At 60.1% G+C, this 24,263-nt stretch overlaps 2 protein-coding genes and 1 long non-coding RNA gene across 5 annotated transcripts; 1 reads left to right on the forward strand and 2 right to left on the reverse strand.

Annotated features, from left to right (window-relative positions):
- Positions 1-96: 96 nt before the first annotated feature.
- Positions 97-7,390, reverse strand: LOC113967199. Its single transcript, XR_003534116.1, has 4 exons — positions 7,284-7,390; positions 4,404-4,484; positions 3,869-3,924; positions 97-268 (listed from the first exon to the last, which is right to left on the reverse strand). It is a non-coding gene; the product is annotated as an uncharacterized LOC113967199 (long non-coding RNA).
- Positions 7,284-11,272, forward strand: GPRIN1 (G protein regulated inducer of neurite outgrowth 1). 2 transcript variants are annotated; one of them, XM_027682597.1, is made up of 3 exons: positions 7,284-7,388; positions 8,955-9,048; positions 9,251-11,272. In XM_027682597.1, exon 3 carries the CDS (start codon positions 9,291-9,293, stop codon positions 10,674-10,676), a length of 1,386 nt encoding a protein of 461 aa, XP_027538398.1. In that variant the 5' UTR covers positions 7,284-7,388; positions 8,955-9,048; positions 9,251-9,290; the 3' UTR covers positions 10,677-11,272. The 2 variants fall into 2 exon arrangements, with proteins under 2 accessions (XP_027538398.1, XP_027538399.1); XM_027682598.1 differs by lacking the exon at positions 7,284-7,388 and adding an exon at positions 7,809-7,883.
- Positions 11,273-12,752: 1,480 nt separating this feature from the next.
- CDHR2 (cadherin related family member 2) lies at positions 12,753-24,149 on the reverse strand. Of its 2 annotated transcripts, XM_027682596.1 has the most exons (33): positions 24,131-24,148; positions 22,817-22,882; positions 22,321-22,379; positions 21,885-21,950; positions 21,654-21,793; positions 21,351-21,404; positions 21,047-21,136; positions 20,286-20,375; positions 19,830-19,952; positions 19,609-19,752; positions 19,391-19,466; positions 19,089-19,195; positions 18,785-19,015; positions 18,542-18,697; positions 18,152-18,316; positions 17,823-17,884; positions 17,489-17,729; positions 17,149-17,385; positions 16,827-16,896; positions 16,125-16,739; positions 15,795-15,866; positions 15,470-15,519; positions 15,204-15,355; positions 14,897-14,999; positions 14,733-14,821; positions 14,428-14,502; positions 14,240-14,314; positions 14,099-14,159; positions 13,866-13,990; positions 13,592-13,705; positions 13,337-13,414; positions 13,171-13,231; positions 12,753-12,960 (listed from the first exon to the last, which is right to left on the reverse strand). In XM_027682596.1, the coding sequence occupies exons 2-33, from the start codon at positions 22,855-22,857 to the stop codon at positions 12,841-12,843; spliced, it is 3,942 nt and encodes a 1,313-aa protein (XP_027538397.1). In that variant the 5' UTR covers positions 22,858-22,882; positions 24,131-24,148; the 3' UTR covers positions 12,753-12,840. The 2 variants fall into 2 exon arrangements, 1 of the variants encoding a protein (XP_027538397.1); XR_003534115.1 differs by lacking the exons at positions 12,753-12,960; positions 13,171-13,231; positions 13,337-13,414; positions 13,592-13,705; positions 13,866-13,990 and having other exon boundaries at positions 14,144-14,159; positions 14,424-14,502; positions 24,131-24,149.
- Between the last annotated feature and the right edge of the window lie 114 nt (positions 24,150-24,263).

Raw genomic sequence — 24,263 nt, forward strand, 5'->3', positions numbered from 1 at the left:
AGGGTCTGGGGGAAGACAGCTCTCTGCCCAGGAGAGCTGGGAGACAGAGATAAGAGAGAGAACTTGCTCAAACTAACCCTTTATAGACAGCAGGGCGCAGCACAAAGTGTCCTGGGCACTCCCTGTGCAGCAGGATTGTAACCCTCACCAGGGCAGCTCTGGCAGGTGCTGTGTCGGTAGGTGCAGCTGACCTCAGGTACACGGTGAACACCTGCTCCAGGGTCTCTGTCCAGATCTTGTTGTACCTTCCCATCATGACTGTAATTTTCTAGAAAAAGAGAAAGAACTGTGAGGCCGGTGTGTGCTGGGAGGATCTGGGGACAAGGTGGGGCAGAGGTCCCTGTGAGGAGGGTGCAGGCAGTGCCAAAAGTACAAGTACCAGGCACAAGAGCCCCCACCCAGCGCTGCACCCCGACTCATCTAACCAATCCTGGAAATGGGGAACATGGGAAGAGAGAGAGGGACAGGGTCCCAGCAGCAACAAGGAACACTGCTGAGCAGGAGGCTCTATCCAAAATGCATGAAGCTAGCCCTGGGAAGAGGAACCCAGGCCTTGTGCTGGCCTGCAAGGAGTGGTGATGGGGTGCTGTGGGGGGGCACCCCTCAAATACGGCCCAGAACCTCTGCAGTGAGGCATGGGCCCCAGAGCAGGGATAGGTGAGGCAAAGAGCCCTCAGATACCTCGGCTGACTGCTCCATGGTGTAGGACAGTCCCGAATACAGTGGTGGTGGGAAGCTGGTTTTTGTAGCAGTCCCCTGCTTTGCTCACTCTTTTCTGCTGCCCATGATTTTCAGTGCCAACACCGTGACACCCAGTACCTTTGAGAGCATCATCTCCTCTGCTCTGGGGGGAGATCTGATACAGCAATGAAGACTGAAGATGCAGAAGAGCTGCCCAAGGTCACTCCAACAGTCCTTGCTCTGTGCCAGCAAAGGGAAGGGCTTGGGCTTTACTTCACCCTAAATCATGTAACCTGCCACCTCTCTCTCATGTTCCATCCCTCCAGCACAGCAGGCAAGATGTCAGTGCGGTGATGTGGCTCCTCCCTGGGGTGCTGAATTCCTAAAGCTAAGGTTTGGCTGCACTACTGCCACTCGCACACCCATGCAGGGTCTGTCGGGAGCGTGTGGCACAACTGGTCTGTACCTTTGCTTGCACCAGGCTGTGTTCTCCCTCCAGAGCTGATTCCCAACAGTGGCAGGGATGAAGATGTTGCAGCACACTTCCAGGATGCTGCTGTCATAGGGATCTGCTTTTGGGAAGCCAGTTATGGTCCTGTGGCCCTGGAATGAGCAGGACAGTCCTGCTGGTCCCAGCCTAGCGATGTTGAGCACTGCCCTCAGAGTTGGGCTTGGCAGGACACAAGGGCCAGCCACATTCTCCGTGGGTGTTTCAGAGACAGGCACTGACCACCACCCCTTTAAGAACAGGGATGGGGATGACTGGGCTCAATTCACCTGCTTGTAGTGTTCTAGTGCCTTGGGATTGATCCCTCTGGGATTGTAAATGGCTCTGTCTGTGACCCCTACACAGATGCAGCATTTGTGCAGGTGTGCAGCCCACTTTGCCGAAGCTCTAAAGTGACATGGAGCAGAGATGGTGTGGGGAGAGGTAAATTTTGGGGACAGACACTGAATCTGACCCTCTGTGCTGGTAACAGCCCCCTCTCAGGAGCCTGAGCTGAGAAGCCCACACTGAAACCCCAGTGTGGCCATTCTTGGTGAGTGTTTTGGCTGGGTGGAGACTAGGACCTGGCAGGGCGGAGATCTCCTTGGCCAATGAGAGGGTTGTGAAAGGCAGAGCTTACGGGATAAGGGCTTCCAGCTCATCTTCCAGCTCAGCCTGTTTTCATCACCTTCAGAGCTCCTGGACGCGATGTTCCAAGCACAGCATGCTGTTCAGTTCCTAAGAACCAATCCCGAAAGAACACAGCTCCAGTGAGAAACACAGTCCCTTGGTGGGCACCACGCAGCGTCCAGGCACAATCCTGCACCTCACACTGAGGGGGTGTGATCAGCTGCCACAGCATCAGCACAGGGCAGGGCCATGGGAGAGCTCAGCTCTCCTTATGAGGACAGAGGGCTTTGCACTCTCTGCCCCAAAGCACTTACCAGCTTGATACAGCTCCTAAAAGCAACACTTACATCTCAAAACCAGCCCCAAAACTCAGCAAAACTATATACAGTAGCTGAGGAACTTCAGCTGCCTCGTTCTCTGCCACATCAGTGAAGCATACGGATGTGTGGAAAGGAAAGGGATGAGCAAAGGCAGGGCTGTTCCCGAGGCCACTGTGGGCAGCAGCTCAAGGTTCAACCTCAGTTCAAAGTGTCCTCCCCAGGGCAAGGAGCTGCTTTGGAGAGTGAGGGCTTGGAGGGAAACACGGAGTTGCAGCTGCAGGAAGGACTTCAGCTCTGTGGCTTCCAGTTTATTCCACCCTGGCAGAGAGCGATGGCCTCAGGAATGGGCAGCTGCAGGCAATGGATCGGGGCAGCAGTGCCTGGCCGAGAGCAGGAGCTCCTGGAGTTACAGCAGGGGGAAGCACCTCACCACAGTTGTGAGCTGGACCTGGGCTGAAGAAAGGGAGGGAAGATCCTTCCTCGGAGGAAAGGTCTGTACCCTCAGGGTCCCACTGAGCTCTCGGACCCAAACTGGCACTGTCAGAGCTTATTTGGTACACCAATGTGTGGGTGCAGATATCTGCTATCCAGGACATCTCCCACTCCCCAGTACTGACATCACTGGCCAGCACGTCAATCCCAGGCCTTGTGGATGTAGAAAAATGTGTCATATCCATTGATTGCTGTGCTCCAACCAAAACATGTGTGTGGCCAAGTGATTTCCATGGGCTGATTAAGGCTCTGGGCACACCGAGGAGTCCCCTGACCAATGTGTGGTGGTGCCCATACCCCAGGGCCTCCTCAGTCTCCCCCAGGTATGAATGGCTTTGGCTTTCACGAAGTCTTTGCCTTGTCCCTTTCAAGAGGGAATGTAGAGGTCTTTGCCTTGTGACCAGCACCCACTGAGCTCTCTATCACACGCTGAGGCAGAAGAGACTTTCACTTCCTCCCTGAGTCTGAGCAGGCCAGCAGGAACGGAGGATAAAGCCCAATGAGACCCCTGCCCAGCAGTAGGACCAGCCTGAGGCTCTCTCTACTCCAAATTCACAGTGTGCAGGCAAAGTGGTGAAGGGACAGCAGAGCACTGGGGCAGTGACAGGCAGTGGTGGAATGGCAACCTCTCTGCTTGCCTGGCCAGGTAGCCGCTGCCTACTCCCCTGACTGCCAGCAAACACTGTTTACAGAGCTGGGACAAAACTCTCACCTGCAAACTCCTTCTTGGCCTTTTCTACAGTAAAATGCCTCATTATTTTCTTCAGCTCATGTTCCTGCGCAAGAGCAACAAAACACAGTTGTTACTGCAGGCCCCAGGAAAAATCACAGAGCCACAGTACAGCATCCGGCAGCTGCCCTGCCCTGCCTGATGACTCCAGGGAGTTTATTCACAGCAGCTGGGGTCCCTGGATCGAAAAAAAAGATATGTGTGAACTCCTGCTCCCTTTGCTCACTGCTCTTCCAAGCTCTTGATGATTTGCCCCTTCCCCCAGCACAGCAGGCAGCGGCGGGAGCATCCCTACACCAGGCTCCTTCAGCTTGTCTCCGGCCAGATGCACCGACCCATAAACCAGAGTTCACCTCCCTCTCCCCGCCCCGAGCTGCTTTTCACAGTCTCTGGGCAAGTGTTACTCACTACAAACGTCTCCCCCCACTCATCAGAGCGCATCGCTGTGATATGCAGAGAGAGGGAGGGCTGTGCAAATGGAGCGTGAATTATGGGCTGTCGGCAGGGAAACGAGAGAAGTGAACTCACTGAGTGTTACCTTGGATTGATCCTCACATCTGCCATGGCAACACCAAAAGGAACATCTGGAAAAGACCGGGTAAGGCAGACAGATGTTCTCTGCCAGCTCACCTGCTCCCCAGAGGGAGGAAGTGACTATGGCACTTGTGATCTTGTTGGTGGCAAGGGACCACCACTTCCCCACAGCACACATGGGTCCCCACTAATGCCATGCAGCCTCTGCAGAGTGGAGCTGAAGACAGGACAGGATATGCACCCTGAGTCTATCACAAATGCCACCAGCCAGAGCTGAATCCATGACAACCCAGGCACAGCGACTGCATCTGAGAGGCACAATGCTTGACACTTCCTGATTAACATGAACATTCCGGGCTGCCAGTGGCATGTTCTATAGCGAGACTTGCCCTCACACATCAGTGCCCAGAGAAACATCCTGCACTTCTGAAGCCCTTCTGATTTTCACAGCATCTAATGAGCTTTTCTGTCTCATAGCCCCATCCCAATGCCCAAGTCACCATGTGCTTTATGTTCCCCTTGTACTTACCCACTATGGTGCATTTTTGTGTTGTTAATGCAGGCAGGGCTTTCACTTCATCAACATTGATTGATCTGCTGAAATGAACCCCTGGGAAAGGAGAGAGAAGAAGTAAAGAGCCCCTGCCTTTCTACCACAAAGGCACAGAGGCACTGTGGGAAAGGCTTTGACTCTTCTGAAATAGCAGCATCTAGTCACAATAGATGATTGCATTGATGATCAGAGAGCAGGAGCATCTCTACTATGGAGACAGGCTGGGAGAGCTGGGGCTGTTCAGCCTGGAGAAGAGAAGATTCCATAGAGACCTTAGAGCCCCTTCCAGTACCTAAAGGGGCTCCAAGAGAGCTGGAAAGGGACTTTGGACAAGGACATGGAGTGATAGAGGGAATGCCTTTAAACTGAAGAGGTCAAGTTTGAATTAGATACTAGTAAGAAATTCTTTACTGTAAAGGGTGGTGAGGCACTGGAACAGATTGCCCAGAGAAGTTGTGGCTGCCTCATCCCTGGAAGTGTTCAAGGCCAGGTAGGATGGGGCTTGAAGTAACTTGGTCTAGTGAAAGGTGTCCCTGTCCTGTGGCAGTGGGGTTGAAATTGAATGATCTTTAAGGTCCCTTCCAACACAAACCGTTCCATGATTCTATGATTCTTTGTGTTGGTTCTTTCTCAGAGTTTCCCCTCATCCTGTGCTGAGAGGCTGGACGTGTAACTGGGCTGTTCCCCACCCAGCTCTGGTTGATTAATGCCATGCTCAGGCACAGAGCTCATGCCTCTCAGTGGCTCAGAGCAGCTGGCAAGGCTGGGCCTCCCTGTGCCTCTGTCCCTGCCTCTGCCCCCCAGCTGGTCCTGGGGCCATATCCCTGTCTGTATTCAGGAGTATCCTGGATGATGTGCTCGGCCACCAGGCTGTGGTGTCCTGGACACAGCGTCCTCCCACTCCACAGGGTAAGGCAGGGGCTGTGTTTTGGGGCATCTGGAACAGAGGGTGCCGGCAGGGATCAGATACTCCCTCCCCCAGCATGTCCACACCAAGTGTCTGGGAAAACAGTGCTGTTTTTAGGGTCCTTGGCGCTTTTGGATCTCCAGCTGATGTCCCCATCATCACACGGCACTTACAGCTCTGGACATGCTGAGGGTACTCCTGCTGATGTCATGACCCACGGGATAGCACGTGGCCAGGGCTGGGGGCCTGATGCCCCCAGGCATCCCCTGCCTCTGCCATTTGCCGGCACCCCACCAGCGCTGGTACTGGCACCTCTGCCCGCCGATACCGCGGGCAGCCGTGTGTGAAGGTGATGTGGCTGCGAGCGGCTGAGGGAAACCCATCGCCTTCCCACCAGGGCAGCGCTGGAGGAGTCACATTCCCAGCCAGACCCCGCCAGCTGTGTTCCACAGCTCCCTGGCACAACGGGGCACTGGGGAGCCGGACGCAGTGGAGCCCAGCCCGGGCTGATCCGTGTGCCGGGCGCGTGTGTCTGCTCGCTCCGGCGTGTGCGGGAGCCGGCGGCTGTGGGGGAGCCCGGTGTGCGTTCACGTGGCGCTGCCCGTGCGGCGTGGGAGGTGGGCCATGGCGCCCGGGGAGGGGGTGCCGTGCTACCTGCGCCAGCACCCCCTCCGCCGAGGGAGAACGCGCTTTTCAGGCAGCTGCCTGGCTCCTCCCGAGCCGGCAGCGCGGGAGTGCGTTGCCAAGGCAATGGGGACCATCTTACTCATCCTCCTCGCTATTGTTTTCCTGCCAGCCCCGAAGTGCCCGGGCGGGGAGAGGAGGAGGAGGAGGCAGCCAGCCTGAGATGAAGGCTGCCTGCAGGGAGGGGAGGATGATCGCCACGACCACCCCTCCGTGCCAGCCCGTGCCCCCTGGGACTGGGACATGCTGGGTGGCAAGATGCCGATGGGGACGGGGAGAGCCGCTGCCGGTGGAGCTGAGAGCAGCAGGTGGAAGCAAATGGCAGCAGGATGAGACCCAGCAGCCTCCTGCCTGCGGCAAAATCCCAGCCAGGGACCAGGGATCGTTTGTCTCCTCCTCTGCCAGGACTTGCCCCAGTCCATGGTGTCCCTTGGATGGGATTGGGTCTGGTCCTTGTGTCCAGGATTGGGTCTAATCCCACACAGTACAGCACGGGATGTAAGCCTCTACTTATGCCCCACACCCTGTTCCCACTTCGTTGCAGGTGGGCAATTGGGCCCAGTCAACGCTACAGAACTGGGACCAGCACGCAGGACTGAGGGTCGGGACAGACATCTAGAGGAGGGGACACATTGATTGGTGCAGTGATACACCCCCAAATCAGTCACTCCAGCCATCTATTGGGGTGCCCAGCGCTGACATGGAGGTGCCTCACTCTGCCCCAGGGAGAGAGAATTAAATTTTATTTAATTTCCATATCCCGCCTCCCTATTTTTAGCCTTCAGGGTTTTGTTCCAGCCTGGCTGTTTACTGAAAGAAGCATTTCCAATCTCCCTTGTCTCCAAGCAACCAGGTGTGCCAGCTCCCCTAGAACCAGCCTTACCCTATAGATGTATAGGTGCTTATGTTAACCACAGGATGGGGAACACCCTCTAACCTTAGCACATGCCCCCCCAAGCCCTATAGATCTATTGTTCTTGTCTGTATTGACATCCCCGGGTCACGGAGGAGACCCTGATCCTATAGGGTGATGAAGGGCAGGAGAAGGTTTGGGGGGGATGCTGGAGGGTTTTGGGGAGGATGCAGGGATGCAAGAGAGGCGAGCAGGCCGCCTTCCCCCCCGCAGCGCGAGCGGGAGTGCGTGGGAAGGAGTTAGACAAAGCCTGAGCCCGGGAGCAGAGGCAAGCGCTGCCGGGAGCGAGACGGGGCCGTTCTTCCCTCCCCATCCTCCCTCACCCTCGGGCGAGGGGTACGCGGGAACCCACCTCCATCCCGCCGCGGTGGCACGTTGTCCCGGTCCCTCGGGCTAATTGGGGTGCAGCCCCCTCCCCGGTGATGCCCGGGAGGGAAGCGGCCGTCTCCATCACCAGGTAGGAGGAGGACTGTGCTCAGTGTCGCTGTGACCCCACCCATGGGACCTACCCTAAGGGTTGGAGACCCCCTGAACCGTCCGGTCCCGATCATATGTCCTGCTGTGCCCGGGTGCAACGCGGGGTGCCGGGGTGCTCGCCCCTGGGACACGAGGGGTGTTGATGCTTTGGGTGCCGGGGGAGGGGGGGGCTGTGCGGCGATGGGGGGCTCCCAGGGCGGGCCGGTGGGAGTGACAGCGATGACACCGGGAGGGACGCGATGTGCCGGGACCTCCACGCCCCCCGCGGCAGCCGGCTGTCCCTCGCCTCCCCACCGCTACCGGGGGCGCCGGGGCGGGCGGCAGCCGGGGGGGAGCGGCCCGGGGCACGGTACCGCCCCCGCCGCCACCGCCCCACGCATGCTCGCCGCTGCCGCCGCCGCGCCGAGCCGAGCCGAGCGGGACCGGACGGGACGGCACCGGACGGGACGGCACCGGGCGGGAGGATCCGCCGCAGGTACCGGCGGCCCCGGGGCGCACATGGCGGGGTCGGGCTGGGCGCTGCCGCCGCCCGTCCCAGCGCCGCAGCCCACCCCCGCCCGGGGGTGCCGGTGCCGGTGCCGGTACGGGGCGGTCGGCGGCGGCGCGGACGGGTCGGCCTCCCCCGGCCGGGGCTGCCTCGGGGGCGGCTTTGTGCGGGGCTCGGCCGGGGAAGCGGGGCCGGGGCGTGCACACGCGTGTCCGTGCGTGCGGGTGTGCCCGTGGCCATGTGCTGGCGTGTGCGTGCCCGTGCGTGTGCACACGCGTGTGCCGGGGGCTCGCAGCTCCTCCGCGGAGCATCAGTGCCGGGCACGGCGCCACAGCCCCGCGGGAGCGGGATGCTGTCGAGGCAGCTCGGGTTGCGGGCGGCACGACCCCGCGGGGATCAGGGTGCTGCGTGGGAACCTGCAGACGGGGCGGGGGTCGTGACTTCTGGGCCTGGCGCTGCTGGGAGGGGTCTGTGCCTGCCTGGTTCCTGCTCCTGCCTGCCGCCTCCCTTTGTGGAGACTCGCTCGGCTCCAGCTGTGTCCGCTCGGCTCTGCCCTCTCCGGGACCCACGAGTGGCCGTGTCCGGAGGCGTGGAATGCCCCACGGCTGCGGGATGCATGTGCTCCCAGCTCCGCAAGGACGGACTGGCAGAGCTGGGGGGCTTCCAGAAAGCTCGGGGCTTCCCGCCCTGCTCTGCCTCATGGGGCCAGGAAGGGTTTGGGGACAGTTGGGTGAGACTGGACTGTGTTCCCCTCATGTGTGGCACGGCCGGGAGCTCAGTAACCCTCGGCATGGCGTGTGGATGCTGAGCTGGGGGTTCCCGAGGCCGGGGACACACGTCACTCCCAGCTCTAGGAACACTGCTCTCGGCAAGTGGAGGGAAGAGCTTGGGCTGCCCCGTGCTTCTGCCCTGCCCTACAGCCCCCCTTGTACCCCGGGCCCAGCTCACTCTTACCCCCTGCTGCACCCAGCTCCCCACGGACAGGTGGGGGCTGCCAAGCTGCCCTGGGCTTTCAGCCTGGCATCCAGGGCCAAACTCCAGCTGCTGCTCTCTCCACAGGGGTGTCTGCACTGTGTTCCTCATTCTGACAGCCACGGCAGCGCCTGAATCCTGCTCCTGGTCCAGCTGTGCTGGGAGAAGGCTGACTTTTACGGTAGGCAACCAACACCATTCTTCCCTTCCTGTATGGCCAGGCACCGGGTGCCACCACACAGGCTGTGCCAGGGACAGCGAGTGCTCTGGGTGGCCGCCCAACCTGTTGTCATGGGCGGCACAGAGAAAATCAGTTGGCAGTTGAGGTGGACTGAGGGTCCATGTGCTGCTTCCTCCTCACTGCCCCATCCTCTCTCTTGCAGACCAACGGCGGGACTAGCATGGGAGAAGCCTTCCCTGGGCATGGGCAGCGCTAAGGAGCCCGAGGGGCTGCAGGTGCTGAGTCGCCAGGCCGGGACCGAGGACACCTGTGACCCCAGTGCCACCTCCCCCGGCTGCTCACCGGCAGGTGAGTGCCTGCCCAGCTCCGGTTGTGCCACGGGAGCCCGTGCCATGAGGACCTGCTGCGTGGCTGAGTCAGAGGCCCAGGCCACCACGTCGGGCTCAGCAGCAGAGAAGAAGGTGCCATCACCAACAGGACCAGCTCCTGGCACGCTCCTCCGGGACACTGGCACAGAGCAGAGTGTGGCAGTAACAACAGCGAGCTGTGGGGGACCAAGTGGCACTGCCCCTGCCTGTGGTCCCACAGGGATGGGGGTCCCCAATGCCCAGAAAGAGAACGCAGCCCCTGCTTCCCCCCTGCCCGATCCCTGCCTCAAGGCGACCAACAAGGACATGGGAAGTGCGCCAGCTCCAGCCAAACGTGTGGCATTTGTGGAGCCCACCGCAGGGACCGGGACAGCTGAGCTGCCAAGCCAGGAGCAGCCTCAGGGTGGCACAGGGACATCCCTGGGTGCTGCACCCCAGCTGAACAGAAGTGAGGCTCCCAAGCATCCCCAGGGAGGCACAGCAGACCCCCACAGCACCGACACTGTGGGGAGCGGGGGCCAAAGCAAGACAGAACCGAGCTCCACCACCCTGGGCGAGGGCAAAGCCGAACAGAGCTCGGCCCAGAGTGCAGGTGCTGGAAGCAGCCAGCAGCCCCAAACAGCCAAGCAGCTCTGCGAGTCCTACTCCTTTGAGGTGACCCCCCCGCAGGACGCCGGGACACAGGACATGGGGACGCAAGTGGACAGCCGCGTGTCCCTGGTGTCAGTGGCTTTGAGCCCCATGAGTCCCCCGGGTGGGGCTGCTGCCTTCACCTTCCCCAAGAGAGAGATGGGCTCTTCAGCCCCACGCCTGGAGCCCTTCAAGAAGGACGCAGAGATGCAGGTGTCCATGCCTGTGGAGACCCGCTCAGTGGCCACTGGGCCAATGACGCCAGTGGCCAAGTCCCCACAGACTTCGTATCCTGAGGTGCAGGTGAAGGGGACGGTGGCAGAGGTGGTGGAGGAGGCTCCGGAACCCATCCGGGAGGTGAGCTGGGATGAGAAGGGGATGACGTGGGAGGTGTACGGGGCCTCCATGGAGGTGGAGGTGCTGGGCATGGCCATCCAGAAGCACCTGGAGAAGCAGATTGAGGAGCACGGGCGGCAGGTGGTGGTGACCCCACAGAGCACCCGCACCGGCTCCGTCAAGGGAGGCCCCCGCAAAGGTGAGGCCAAGAGGCAGCCCAGTGTCTTTCGGGCTCTGCTGCAAAACGTCCGGCGGCCCCGGTGCTGCTCCCGCACCGGCCCCGCCATGGAGTGAGTCGCTGCCCATGCTGGCAGGGTGGGGGTGCCACGGGGCTTCTCTGGGCAAGTGAAAATGGGTCCCTGCCCTGGTGTCCTGAGACACCTGGTGCCAGTGTGTGGGGCTCCTGGGGCTGAGGCAGGTGGTGATGGAGCACTGCATGCTGGGGCAAGGTATCTCCTTTGCTGGGGTCCCTCCTGCCAGCCTGGGGTCCCCCCATGAGTGTAGCCCTGTGGAGGTGCCCCAGAACGTGAGGCTGGTGCCCTGTCTCTGTGTTTGGTGGCTTTTTTCAGCATGAGGAAGCACGTGGCTCCTTCCAGATGGAGGCAGCTGCTCCCGTGCATCTCCTGCCTGTGGCACAGGTCTAGAGATGACTCAGGGTGGGTGCTGCTGACTCCCATGAGCTCTGGCACCTCAGGCAGCAGCATTACTTCCCGTGCTGGAGAGACACTGGTGCATCACCCTGCCATCGCTTTGCCTGCCCAGGGCTTGGCCATGCTCTGTCCAGCCCATGGCCATGCATATGTGGGTCCCCATGGCTGCCCAGGGCAGGCACCAGCCCCTCAACAGCCCTGTCCTCTCTGCCCCACTGCTGTCTCATGGGTGCCCTGGAGCTGGGAGGATGTGGCCACATAGGGCACTGTGACAGATCTCAAATGAGAGAGACTGAGGCCAGCCATGCCTGTGATGGAGAGCTGCTCATCCCTGTCGCCGTGGCTGGAGGCAGCTGGGGAGTCTGTCCCCATGGCCCCCTTACTCAGCGTGCCTGGAAGTGACCATTGGAGTCCAGGGCACATCCTCGCCACAGCTGGTGGTGAAGATGAAGCTGCCCTGCTGCCAGGCCTGTCCAGCTGCCCTCGTGGTGCCAGAGGTGCGATGCCCCACGTGCTGGGGACATGGGCACGTGTCCCTGTGTGGGTTCCTTCAGCCCCACTGGCCGCTCTTCTCTGACAGCAGCTGGGGATGCAATGACTGCAAAACGCTGCCACTTTTTACGGCTGGGGTTTTACAGGCTGGGGGGAGGGGGGCTTTTATTGAACTATGTTTGCATTTTTGGAGCTTTTTAAGAGACACTTTCAGCTGTGTGTGTCCTGCCTGAAGCCACCTCTTTCCCAGTGGCCTGCGGGGCCGAGACCCTCTTTTCAAACACTGTTCCTACTTTGCTTGTGCTCTGCTGGGCTGAAGAGCATTTGGAGTGAAGAGTCAGTCTGCAGGGGTGAACATTCCTGTGGCTGGGTCAACATCCCTGTGGCCGGCAGCACCGCAGTGTCCTGCTGAGACACAGATCCTGGTCCCCCCAGCCTGGCCCCAAACTGAGGACCAGCTCCACAGTGCTGCAGCACCTGATGGGCAGGAGGCTGCTTGGGGGTGCTTGGGAAGCTGCACCATCCCCTCTGAGCAGAGGTGCAGGAGGGCTTGAGGTGCCAGGGTCACCAGTGCAGCCTTTTTCCCTCATTAAGGGTCAAGTCTTGCCCCTCCAAACCCACGTTGTACATCCTGGACTTGGTTTTGTTCCTGGGGGGGTGCAAAAGGCTTGCTGAAGTGCCAGCTGGCAGCCAGGGCCATGGCAAGTGCCCACTCCATGCCATGATACTCACCAGGACCTGGCTCTGCTCAGTGCCTTGGGCTTTGGGAGTGGTGCCATGGCCATGCCAGGAAGACCAGGAGCCCTGGGGTATCCCACCCTACCCCGGTCTGTGCCCACCTCCAGCCCTGCACTGCCAAGCTGTGGCACACCAGCGCTACAGCTTCATCACCTATTTTCTTCTTTTTTTCCTCTTCGTTTCTTTTGGGGAGGGTGGGGGGGAGGAAGGGGCGGGAGGACCAATCTGTCAATATGGATGTTGGGTAATAAAACCTTACACAAATCTCCGCATGGGGCTGCCTGCACCTCCCTCCCCTGGGGCTGAGAGGGGCCAGTGGGGCAGCCTGGGGAAGGGTCCTGGGGACAAGAAGCCAGGCTGGCCCCCACAGTGCCCCTCTGGCACCAGCCTGTCACAAAACCAGCACTTCATGCCGGGAGAGATGACTTCAAGCTGACTGAGCCCCCCAGGCAGATGGGCTGATGGCCACACAACACCATGACCTCTCTGGAACAGGTTTATTGCCAGACACTGAACACATCATCACCAAAGCAGCTGCCTGAGTCCCGCTCCAGCCCTGCTGCACCCTGTGAGCCCGCTCACAAGTCTGTGGTGGTGAAGGTGGTGTTGATGTACACTGCTTCAGTGGGCTCCTTCAGGTTCAGGGCAGCCACCAGCACCTCCTTGTCAGTGGGGGCTGTTGGCTGCACTTTGACCTGCTGCAGGAGGAGAGCATGCTCAGAGGGGATGGGGGACAGAGAGGGGGAAGAGGGACACTTGGCCTTCCCAGGAGCTGAGGGCTGTCAGGGGGATGCAGAGAAAGGGACACAAGGGGTCCATGAGCCTGGAGGCCACAGCAGAGAGAAGGGGATGCAGGTTGCTCTTGTCAGGACTCCCTGCTGAGCACTGGCAGCTCTTTGCACACCTACCTTGACCTCAAAGTCATCATCCACGGGTGCATTTACTGTGTTTTCATCCAGGGAATTCATGCTGTGGAGAGTGGAGGGTGGGGGGTAGAAGAGGACCCAGGCACTGGAGAAGTGGGGGTGTAGGATGATGGCCCTGTGGCCTTCGGGACTTGCCCACAGAGCTCACCTGGTCACAGAGATGGAGTCCTCATGGAAGCCCAGGTCGTGTGAGGGATCAAGCGGGTGGTTCAGTATGGGGTTGGCCCTGGTCAGGGATGGGTGGCAGGTGAGTGCTGTCCCATGGGGCTCTGGGGCTTTGAGGTCAGCCCGGGCCAGCTGTGTCCCCCAGGCAGGGAGGGGTGTGACAGTGAGCCATGCAGCCTCCTGGGTGTGGGGACACGCCTGGGCTCTTCCCTCCTGCTACAGGGAACCCCCCACTCACCCCTCGGCATTGTACTGGTTGGTCCCAGGAATGCCGGCTCCCTGCTGTGCTGTGGCAGGATTGAACGTGGTGGCCACCTTCAGAGCCTTCATCGCACTCAGCTTCCTCTTGTAGCTGCAAAGCCCAGGGATGGGGTAGGTGAGATGGGTAGGGGGGAGCTGGGCCATGGGATGGGGTAGGAAGGAGCAGGATGGAGGGTAGGGATGGGTCTGGGGATGCCGGTGAGGATGGGGGTGGTGATGGGAGGCAGGAGGAGGTGCAGGCAGTGCGGTACCTCCTGGTGGTGAGAACTAAGACGAGGGTCATGATGAGTATGAAGATGATCAGGAATGCTGCCAGCCCTGCGATGATGCCGATCAGCTCCGTCTCCCTGGTGGGCTGTGTCACCTCCCCGGGGCCCTGGCACAGAGCAGGGGTGAGGGCACAGTCCCAGGCAGTGGAACCCCACTTCTAGTCCCACCTGGGGTTGGTGCCCTCTCCCCATGCCCCTTGCCCAGCCCCACTCACGATAACGGCAAGGCCCAGTTTCACCAGCTCAACCAAGCCCAGCGAGTCGGACTGAATGAGTCTGCCAAGGAAAGCGGAGGGATGAGTGGCTGGGCCGGGCCAGGCACGTGGCAGTGCCTGTGCACAGCCCCCGGCACTCACGTGATCAGCTGGTCGATATCCAGGGCAGTGCCATTGCTGTACACGAAGTACGCCTCCATCACTGACTTGGCTCCCCTGCAGGATCACAGAGATGGGGGAGTGGGGTGCCAGGGTGCAGGGCATGGTGCCCTACCCCAGGGTGACCCCTCAAATGCCACCACCGTGTCTTTTTCCCCACCACCACTCACTTGGTGTCACGGGTGCTCTCCGCGGTTCGGATTGCCACCACATAAACTGCTGCTTTGGTCACAGTGGTCAGGGCCCTAGGAACAGGAGACATGGGGGGAAGCTGGGCCGGGTGGCCTGATGTTCCACTTGCAGGCATGGGAAGCAGCTGGACCCCCTGCAGCCCCCTCCTCTGGTGGGAACCTGCCTGCCCCATCCCCTTCACAGTCTGCGAAGCTGGGAGACACAACCAGTGGGCCCTGGCCTGAATGTCCCTGTTCCCCGCTGCACAGCCGTGCACCCCTGGCCCCAACCTGGCACCCCTTACAATTTGATGCTTTCGGAGTTACTCTGGACTTCTTCCACCGTTGACAAGAACTGGAGGCGAACGCGGTAGGAATTGTCCACTGTGAAGATCTGTGTGCGGAGAGTGGGGGTGAGCGGGGCTGGGCAGGGCGCAGGGTGTCCCAGCGTGTGGGGGGGTGAACTCACATTCAGCACAGTCTGTGCTGAGTGCACCGGTGCCTCGCCGTCCCGAGCCTCCACCGTCACCTGGTACTGCCCCTTCAGCGACTCATCGAGGTTGCTGGCCACCCTGTGAGGACAGGGACATCAGCAATCCCGCTGGGCTGCACAGGTTGTCCCTGTGATGACACTGCCATCCTTCAAGCTCCATCCTGCCTCCGTGCCCAGGGCAGGACCCCAGGATGGCTTTGTCCCCTTTCCAGCCTGTGCTGGCCCTGCAGCAGACAGGAGCTGAGCCACATCCCCCCACCAGAGCCCAGACCCATGGCCTCACTTGATGCTCCCAATGTACACCCCCTGGTCGGGCGTTCTCTCCACCGTGAAGAGGTTTTCAAAGGGCTGGCTGACCCCGTTGTCATCCAAGAGCACCACACTGACAATTGAGAAGGTGATGGTTCCCCCCAGCCCTGTGTCAACATCTGTGGCCTGCAGGGACAGAGCGTGGCAGGAGCACGGGTGGGAATGGCCACCATCTGCCCCCAGTGGGGATAGGTAAGCAAGGCTGAACAGACTGACAGACACATACAGGCAGCTCCTCACCTTCACAGTAGCCACTTGCAGGCCCACGGGGGAGATTTCAGGAACAACCACTGCCAGGAACAGACAGAGGGATGGTGCAGTCAGTCTGGTGTGAAGCCAGACTTGCTGCAGACCCCATGCCCACACAGCCCCGGGGCTCCAAGCACTCCCCAGTGCCCTTGGCCCCACAGCCTTCACAGAAAACACTGAGTAATCCCAGCCTGGTCCCTGCACCGCTCGCAGCCCTGCCCCAGGCTGGGGGAAGGTCCTTGCTGCCAGTGAGTGTGGCAGAGCACATGTGGGTGCAGTGAGTAGCCCACGGGATGAACCACCCCTGACTGCTCACCAAAGGTCTCTGAGATGGGCTGGAAGACTGGTGCGTTGTCATTCACATCAGCAATGAGGATCCTCAGGGTTTCTGCAAATGTCCCAAAAGCAGAGCTCCAATCACCAACAGCCCTGCAGCACCCTCCTCTGCTTTCCTCAGGAGCCCTTAACTCCCAGCAGGCTCAGGTTCCTGCAGCAGGGATCAAGAGAGCTGGGGACACCCTCCCCCATCACCAAACTGTCCAGCTCCTGTCCTTCTCCCCACAGCTTCTCCTGAGAGGTGGCAGAGGCAGGTCCCACTGCCCACCATTCCCAGTGGTGGTGGAAGGAGCGGGGAGGGGGGCCCTACCGTTCTGGCTGTAGCGGTTGCCCTTCTCAGTGTACAGGTCCTCAGCCCGCAGTGTGAGCAGGACTCTGTCACACACCTCGTAATCGATGTCCGAGCTGTTCACCAGCAGCGAGCCGTTCTGTGCCAGCACAAACCAGCCCTTGCACACATCCCCAGCACTGCTGTCACCCTTGAAGCAGGTGACCTCCAGCCCCTCGAAGACCAGTGAGTGGTTGGTGTCTGGGTCAGAGGCATTCAGCGTGTGGACCACACCCTGCTGCGTCCCGTTCTCGGCCACGGTCACGTCCTGTAGTGAGTCTGGCAGGACGGTGGGGGACTCGTCATTGATGTCTAGGATGTGGACCACCACCGAGACGTTGGCCTTGTCTCCTACGTTGTCTGCAGCCGTGTTCTCTGCCACTACTTCCAAGGAGAAGAACTTCTGCTGCAAGGTGTCATAGTCCAGGGGCACGTCAGGGTCTACGGACAGATCACCACTGTAGTTCCCTGGCCCCAGGCGGGATGAGCGGATCAAGAAGTTGCTGGAGCCACTGGTCCTCTGAAGCAGGAACGAAATGCGGGAATTGATCTCTGTCCGGTCGGCATCTGTGGCGTTCACCTCACCCACGGAGGACCCTGAAGGTGGAGACAGACACTCAGTGGGCAGCAGGCACTGACTCAGGGCCACCACTGGTCCCACAAGCCTGGCCATGCAACTTTTACCTGGAGAGTCTTCAAAGACTGAGAACTCATAGGACTGGTTGAGGAATATGGGAACGTTGTCATTCAGGTCCTGCAGGAAACAAAGCCCATGGTTGTAGCCCTTCCAGGAAACAGGGTTCCCCACAGCAGGCTGGGGACAGGAGTGTAGGCACCTGCCCACCCACAGGCAGGAGCTACACAAGCCCTCTACTGCCTCCCTGCATCAACTATTCACTCTTCCTGCACAGAAAGCCTGGGGACACAGTGCCTCTGCCCTGCCCATCCATCTCAGTCCCAAGCCCCAGCCTGCCCCAGCATGTCCCCGCTTGTGCCCAGGGCTCACCCCCACAGTGATGGTGACGTTCACTGAGGTGCTCTGCTGCGGCTCGCCGTGGTCATACACCTCCACCGTTACCACCATCTGTCCCCGCTCATCTTCCACAGCCTCGCGGTCCAGCGGCTCCTTGCTGTGCATCTCACCTGTGTCTGCATCGATGGTAAAGTTGTTGCTGAACGGTCCTGATAAGATCTTGAAGCCCAATTCGCTGTTGGGGTTGCCAGGCTCATCGTTGTCAATGGCCTGAAAAGGTCACCAGTTGGAATGGGGTTCTTGGACACCTTGGGGACAGTCCCTCCTCCTCTCCGACAGCCATGTCAGCCCCTCCACCTCTGCTGATAAATACCTGGATCTGTGTACTGATGTTCTGCCCCTCTTCCACTGAGATGAAGTAGGAGCCGATGATAACGGGTGCCATGTCATTGAAATCCAGCAAGGTGATCTCCAGCACCGTAGTGCCCACCTGGCCGCCCCCATCCCTGGCCTGGAGGGTGGCATAGTAGACAGAGCGAGTCTCCCGGTCCAGCAACTTCTGATCCTTCACCATCACTGCCCCAGTCATGGTGTCCACCGCGAAGATTTTAAGGCTATGGCATACACAGAGCCATCACCGGGGCTCAGGCCTGAAGCCCCCTCACCAGGATGATGCCCCAGTCATGGTTGGCTGTGCCCTTACGTACATGTCGTCTGGGAGCAGCTGATAGGTGATCTGACCCCAGACACCGCTGTCTGGATCGTAGGCCTAAAAGACAGAAGAAAGACTGACCATCTGGTCAATCTGTTTCAGCTCCCAGAGGAGCGATGAGTCTGAGACAACGACTGCTGACAGTGAGCACCGCAAAAATGCGGCCCTGATAGGCAAGAGGTCCCACACCCTGTGTGCCTGCTGGCACGGACTCCTTCCTGTGTGCATGGAGAGACCAGTGCCCTCAGTGCAACCTGCACTAGAATTGCCCAGGGCCCTGCTTTGGGGCTGTAAGCTGTGCCTGCTCCCTGCCCAGCTGCTGACCGTGATGTTTGAGATGATGGTGCCTTCAGGGCTGTGCTCCATGACGCTCAGGTTGTAGGTGCTCTGGGGGAACTCAGGGATGTGGTCATTGCTGTCAATAAGGTCAATGGTCACGGTGGCCGTGGAGCAGCAGTCTGTGGGGTTCCCCGTGTCATTAGCAATGATCTGCAGGATTGAGAAGGGACTGTGTCTCACACAGGTCCCCAAACATTACAGAGAGACCTGTCACACTCCAGTCCAGCTGCCCTGCACCAAACAAGTTGCCAGGGCAGAGCTATGGTCTGCTTTGGCTCCTGAACCCTGCAGGAGAAGGGCTATGTCTGCTCTGTGCCCTGGCATTTGCAGAGAGCAGGAACTGCCCCCATGACAAGCCAGACCTACAGGTCCCACCTGCACCACCATGACATGGCTTATCTCGTAGTCCACTAAGGCTGGGTCGTACACCAGGATCTGGACCTCCCCTGTGCCCACGATCGTTTCAGGGGACACATCGAAGGCGCTGGCATTTGGACCCTGCAGGCTCAGCTTAAAACTGCTGTTGATGCCCTGCCAGGGAGAGACAGGAGTGAGGATGGGTGGTGCAGCCAGGACAGACACCTGCACCCTGGCCCAGCCCCATGGACAGGCTCCTACCTTATCTGGGTCATGGGCAACAATGCTGAGGTTGGACACAGGCAGCCTGGTGGAGGAGTGCTCTATGATGCTGCCCCTGAAGCTGTCCTGGACACTGGCAGAGAAGTTGCAGCTGGAGAGGTAGCAGTTGTAGAACTGGGGCTTGTTGTCATTGATATCAGTCACTGTGACTGTCACCAGGGTTGTGGTCTGGGCCACCTTGCCGTAGATGTCCAGGTTCTTCTCACGTGCCTGGGCAAGAGGAGAGAGTGGGTTGAAGGGGCCCAGGGAAAGGATGGGTTTCCCCTTGCTGCCTCCTACTTACTATGACTTCCAGAAGCACTTCCTCACTTGGCAGCTGCTCCCGGTCCAGGGGCTCACTCACAGTGATGGTGCCCGTTGTGGCATTGATAGCAAAGGGGACATTGGAATCTAGGACAAGGGGACAGCAGGAACCAGTTGCAGCCACTCGGAAAGGCAGGTGTGGCCCTCTCTCTCTGACAGCAGGGCAGACTGGCAGCACCTGGGTACCCAGAACCAGTCTCCTTGCTGCCTGACCACCCCTCCTGCCCATCCCACCTCGCCACTGCTCATCACCTGCCCATCCCATCATGCCCCATCACTCACTGTTGATGCTGTAGAAGATTTCATCATTCACCCCTGTGTCTCTGTCCAAGGCAATGACGGTCAGCACAGTGGTGCCCTGTGGGGACATGGCCATCAGGGAAGGACCTATGACATCTCCAGCTGCCCCCATGCCTGGTGGCCCAGACCCCTAAGGGCATCAGAGCCCCCAGGGAGGGCCAGGGGCAGAGACATGACATTGGGGCAGGCAGGCTCCTGACCAGGGGGCAGTTCTCAGGCACAGAGCCTGAGTAGGGCTCGTTGAGGAACCGCGGGTCCAGGTTGGGCACGTCTTTAATGGTCAGGGACAGATAGGTGAAGCTCCGCTGGACGGTCCAATTGTTGTGCAGCAATCCCCCGCCATCCTGGGGAGCAGAGCACCTGTAAGTCCCAAAGCCCCCTTACCTGGCAGCCCTGTACCCCTGGCCCAGCTGGTCCCCACCTCAGCACGAATCTTGATCTGGTAGAAGGTGTTCTTGGCATAGTCCAGTGAACCATTGAGCACCACACTCCCATTGGGCAGGATGTAGAAGAACTGGCGATTCTCTGTGCTGTCTGGGATCACCTGGGCAGGGGACATCACCCTGTGTCACCAAGGCAGGGAGCAGAGGTGTGCCAGCAGAGATGGGGGCTCAACCTCCATACCTCTGCCAGGCTTGACCCCCTACCACCTGGCTCATCCCCAGCCTGCAAATTCGGCACCTTGCACTGGTTGTCCAGTGGGTGCAGAGCCAGACACGCAACCTGGTCCTAACCTGAGACCCTCCTGCTCCCCCAGGGACATGGGGCTGCCCTGGCTGGGTCCCCCAACACCTCAGCCCCAAGGGGGTGGCCCAGGGGTGGCCCAGCAGTGGGGTTTGGGTCTGGCATGCCCCACCCCACAGTGCACTGTGCTCACCTCCTCGATGCTGTAGCTGACTCTGGAGGCGTTCCCAGTGTCGCTGTCATTGGCAAACACGTTGTAGATGATGCTGTGCAGTGTTGAGTCCTGGGCACACAGGGGAGTGATGGTGGGAGAGCAGGGGGAGTGATGCTGGGCCCAGCCCCTGCCAGCCCTGCTCTGGGGTGCTCTGACCCAACAGGGCTGCAGGCACTGCCCAGTGCCGAGGGACACACACGGACAAGATGCTGCCCTTGCTCAAGCTGGGCAGAGGCTTGATCCCCTGCCACCCTCCTTGGGGCTCCTTGGGAGCAGGGGCTGCACCCCAGTCCTGGAGTTGCCAGACGGGGCCAGACAGCCCCACACCCCATCTGCACCCTGATCCAATGTCACCCTGTCCTGATGAGAGGCAGCTCGGGCACACCCTGATTGGAAGCTGCAAGGGCAGAGTCCCAGCCATGTGTCAGCGCCTCAGGGTGACACAGAAGCACCCACAGGGAATTGCCCCAGCATGGAGCACTCCCAGGTGCTGGCTGCACCATCGCCCCACGCCCAGGCACACCATCACCAAACGCCCAGCGGTGGGGTCACAGGGTTCCTGGTGCACTGTTAAACCCAGGTGTGGGGTCACAGGGTTCCTGGTGCACTGTTACGCCCAGGTGTGGGGTCACACAGTTCCCAGCACACTGTTGTCCCACTGCTGGCACACCCATCCCACAGGAGCCATCCAGCACCCCTGCCCTGCTGCCCGTGGGAGCCAGGAGGTCCCAGGAAGGTACCTCGGGGATCAAGGCGTTATACGGCACGTTCCAGAAGACCGGGGCATTGTCATTACGGTCCTCCACGATGATGGGGAGTAATTGGGAGACCTACCGGATATCAGGGAGGACATAGGATGGGTATGGGAGATGGTGGCCAGCAGAGCTTCATGCAGTTCTGGCACCCCATACCCACCCTGGCTCTGAAGCCAGCCAGCATTACCCACCCACTTCTAGTCCCCTTCCCACTGAGCCTTGTCCGTGGCCCTGTTGAGACCCTGCTCCCCTCCCACTGCAGACACTTAGCCCATGCCCCAGCACTTACCTCATTATTTACGCCATCAGACACTGTGGCAGTGATGGTCAGCCTGGCCTGGAGCTGAGGGGACACAAGGCAGGACTTGGTCAGGGCCAGGTGAAGCTCAGTCCCTGGATGGCTAAGCCCCAACCTCTGTGTGGGATGCTCCTCCCAGACAACTCTCCCCCCAGGAGCTGGGTTTCGGGGCCAGGGAGTGACACACAGTACTGCCACGAGCAGCTCTCCCACAGGATTCATGGCTCTGCCCTCTGTCCCCGTCACCCCAGACCCCCAGTCAGGCAGGGACATCTGTCCCATCTCTGCCCACACCTCGCGGTCCAGGGAATTCCTCAGCGTCACATTGCCTGAACTGGGATTGACAGAGAAGTAGAAGGAATCCATCTCTCTGATTCCATAGGTGAGGATGTCGTCGTCTAGGTCATAAGCCTTCAGCTGGAAAGCAAACTGGCCTGGGGGCACAGGCAGTGTCAGCTCCTGTCCGAGGAACCCCCGGCCGCTCCTCCTGCAATCCAGGGCCTTCCTGAGACTGCCCCTACTCACCCAACTCCAAGTCCTCAGGCACGTAAACAAGGCTCATGTTGAAGATGGGGACTGTGTTGCCTGAAACTACAAGGAGTAGGAGCTCTGACAGCAGCCCCACATCTGGCAGCACCTATTTAGCTCCAGCCCCAGCTCCTGGCCATGGTTTGGGTCTCCAGGGAAGGCAGGGGAACCCACTACCCCTCATCTCCTTGTGGTCCTCCTACACCTCCAGACCACGCTTGTCTTCCAGCTGCAGCTCCCATGCTGGATGCTCTCCCCACTGCCCAGCCCGGCCCTGTCCCAGGGCAACAAACTTACACTTGGTTCTCCAGTGGGGTGAACAGCTGTTTTGGGGTCCCAGCTGCTCTCAGGGAATTCAGAAGGAATGTTGGGGTCTGAAAGCAGCTCCATGACCCCCTGCCCACCCATGCCAGACGCCAAGAAGAGTCCTTACCTGTTGCCAGGAGGAAGGGGAGCAGTACCAGCGAGTGCCATGTCATCCTGCCAGGAATCCTGTGGGCACACAACAGAGAACAAGCGGCTGAGGGCTGCCCCCCCAAATCCCTCCCTGGGGAGCAGCCATTGGGAGAGGAGGGGTGTTGGTGGGGACAGTCCCTCTGCTGAGCTTGGCTGGTGAGCAAGCACCAGGCTCCATCCCCCGGCCACAGGCTCCCTGGGGACATGGAATGGGGGTGCAGGATTGACCTCCAAGTACTGGGGACTGTGAGTGTGCCTGGGGACTCCAGGAGCCTCCTGGCTGGAGGCTCCATTGCTCACACCCAACGTGGCTGCCCCAAGCAGTGCTGGGAGTCTGAGAGCAACCCGTGGCACCACTGTGGGGTCTCCCTCCTTGTGCCACGGGCTGTGGGCAGCCCCACAGCCGACAGACATGGCCCCCTCCCCCTCAATGGGCCCTGGTGCCCGTAGGGGCTGGGGCTGTCATCCCTTACCTGTGGCCCTGTCGCTGGGGATGCTTCCTCTGCACTTGCATCCTGACACCGCCAGACCTTTGCCTCCTGCAGTAAACACATTCATCAATCATTAACTGCAATTAAAGGGTGAGAAATCCCTCTCTCATCTTCCTTATTCCTTGTGGTCGTCCTGCCGTTCCCACTCAGCCCAGCCCCATGCTCAGTCCCCATCACCAGCCCCCCAGGTCCCCATACTGGGTGATGTCCCTCAGGATTCAGACACCTCAACCTGTGCCCATGGGACTCCGGCTCCCAGAAGGGGTGGAGAGCCTGCAGGGATGCAGAGGGATCCCAAAGCACACCAGGAGACCAAAGAGAGGCTGGGGAAATGCCCTGCATGCCTATGTCCCTGGGGTGGGGACACCGGGGTCCCACCAGGACAAGGGGTGGGCACCAAACCTGTGGTGTGGCCACTGGGGCGGGTGCCTAGGGCCCTCTGCACCCCCCTGCCACCCACTCCCCTCCCCAGGGGCTTGGCCAAGCCTCCCTGACCTACTTCAGACCTGCTGGGGACAAGGACAGATTGTCCAGCTCTGCTCAGGCAGAAGAGGGCTGGGAGGTGGTGCGGGGGGGCATGGCCAGCCCTGGGCCTGCTGGACCCCTGCCTCCATGGTCCTGGGCCCCTTTACCCTATTCCCTGGGGAACTCACAGGGTCTGGATGCTGAAGAAGCTCTGGGGTCACCCCAGACACTCAGCCTGCTCTGAGGTCCCCATATCACCCCACATCTGGGTCAGGGAGCCCTCAGAGAAGAGGCTACAGGGACCAGACTGTGACACCACCCCCAGCAAACCTCTCCAGAGCTGGCCCAGCATTGCCCCAGGCCCTGCAAAGGCTGCCCCAGGACACCTCCACAGACCCCCCACTCCCAGGGCTAGCCCAGGATGCCCCTTCTGAGACCCCCGGGGCTGATGCTGGACACCCCTCCAAAAACCGGCCCTGGCTGCCCCGGGACACTTCCATATCTCCCAGGGCTGTCCCGGGATGTCTACAACTTCCTGAAAGGAGGTTGTAGCCAGGTGGGGGGCAGCCTTTTCTCAGAGACAACCAGCGACAGGATGAGAAGACACAGTCTCAAGCTGCGCCAGGGAAGGGTTAGGTTGGACATCAGGAGGAATTTTTCCACAGAAAGGGTGATTAGACGTTGGAATGTGCTGCCCAGGGAGGTGGTAGAGTCACCATCCCTGGAGGTGTTCTAGGAATGACTGAACATGGCACTCAGTGCCCTAGTCTAGTTGACACGGTGACGCTCGGTCATAGGTTGGACTCGATGATCTCAGAGGTCTTTTTCAACCTAATTGACTCCGTGATTCTGTGATTCCTGTGATCTTCCCCAGCACCACCCCGGTTTGCGTGAGCTGCGCTGCCACTCGGAGCATTACGGCCGGATCGCCCCGGCACGCGGGTTTGTTCGCGCCGGGCGGGGG

The sequence above is a fragment of the Neopelma chrysocephalum genome, unplaced genomic scaffold (genome assembly GCF_003984885.1).
Source record: "Neopelma chrysocephalum unplaced genomic scaffold, ASM398488v2 Primary Assembly neopelma1_63, whole genome shotgun sequence".
Lineage (NCBI taxonomy): Eukaryota > Metazoa > Chordata > Aves > Passeriformes > Pipridae > Neopelma > Neopelma chrysocephalum.

What these genes read in the sequence shown, in the direction of transcription:
- CDHR2 (XM_027682596.1), bottom strand. Translation starts at nt 22,857, where the DNA reads ATGCAAGTGCAGAGGAAGCATCCCCAGCGACAGGGCCACAG. An exon ending in TGCCTGAGAACTGCCCCCTG is followed by an intron (nt 19,467 to 19,608) that starts GTCAGGAGCCTG and finishes ATGTCCCCACAG; the next exon opens with GGCACCACTGTGCTGACCGT. An exon ending in CCATCATCTCAAACATCACG is followed by an intron (nt 17,885 to 18,151) that starts GTCAGCAGCTGG and finishes TCTGTCTTTTAG; the next exon opens with GCCTACGATCCAGACAGCGG.
- GPRIN1 (XM_027682597.1), top strand. Translation starts at nt 9,291, where the DNA reads ATGGGCAGCGCTAAGGAGCCCGAGGGGCTGCAGGTGCTGAGTCGCCAG.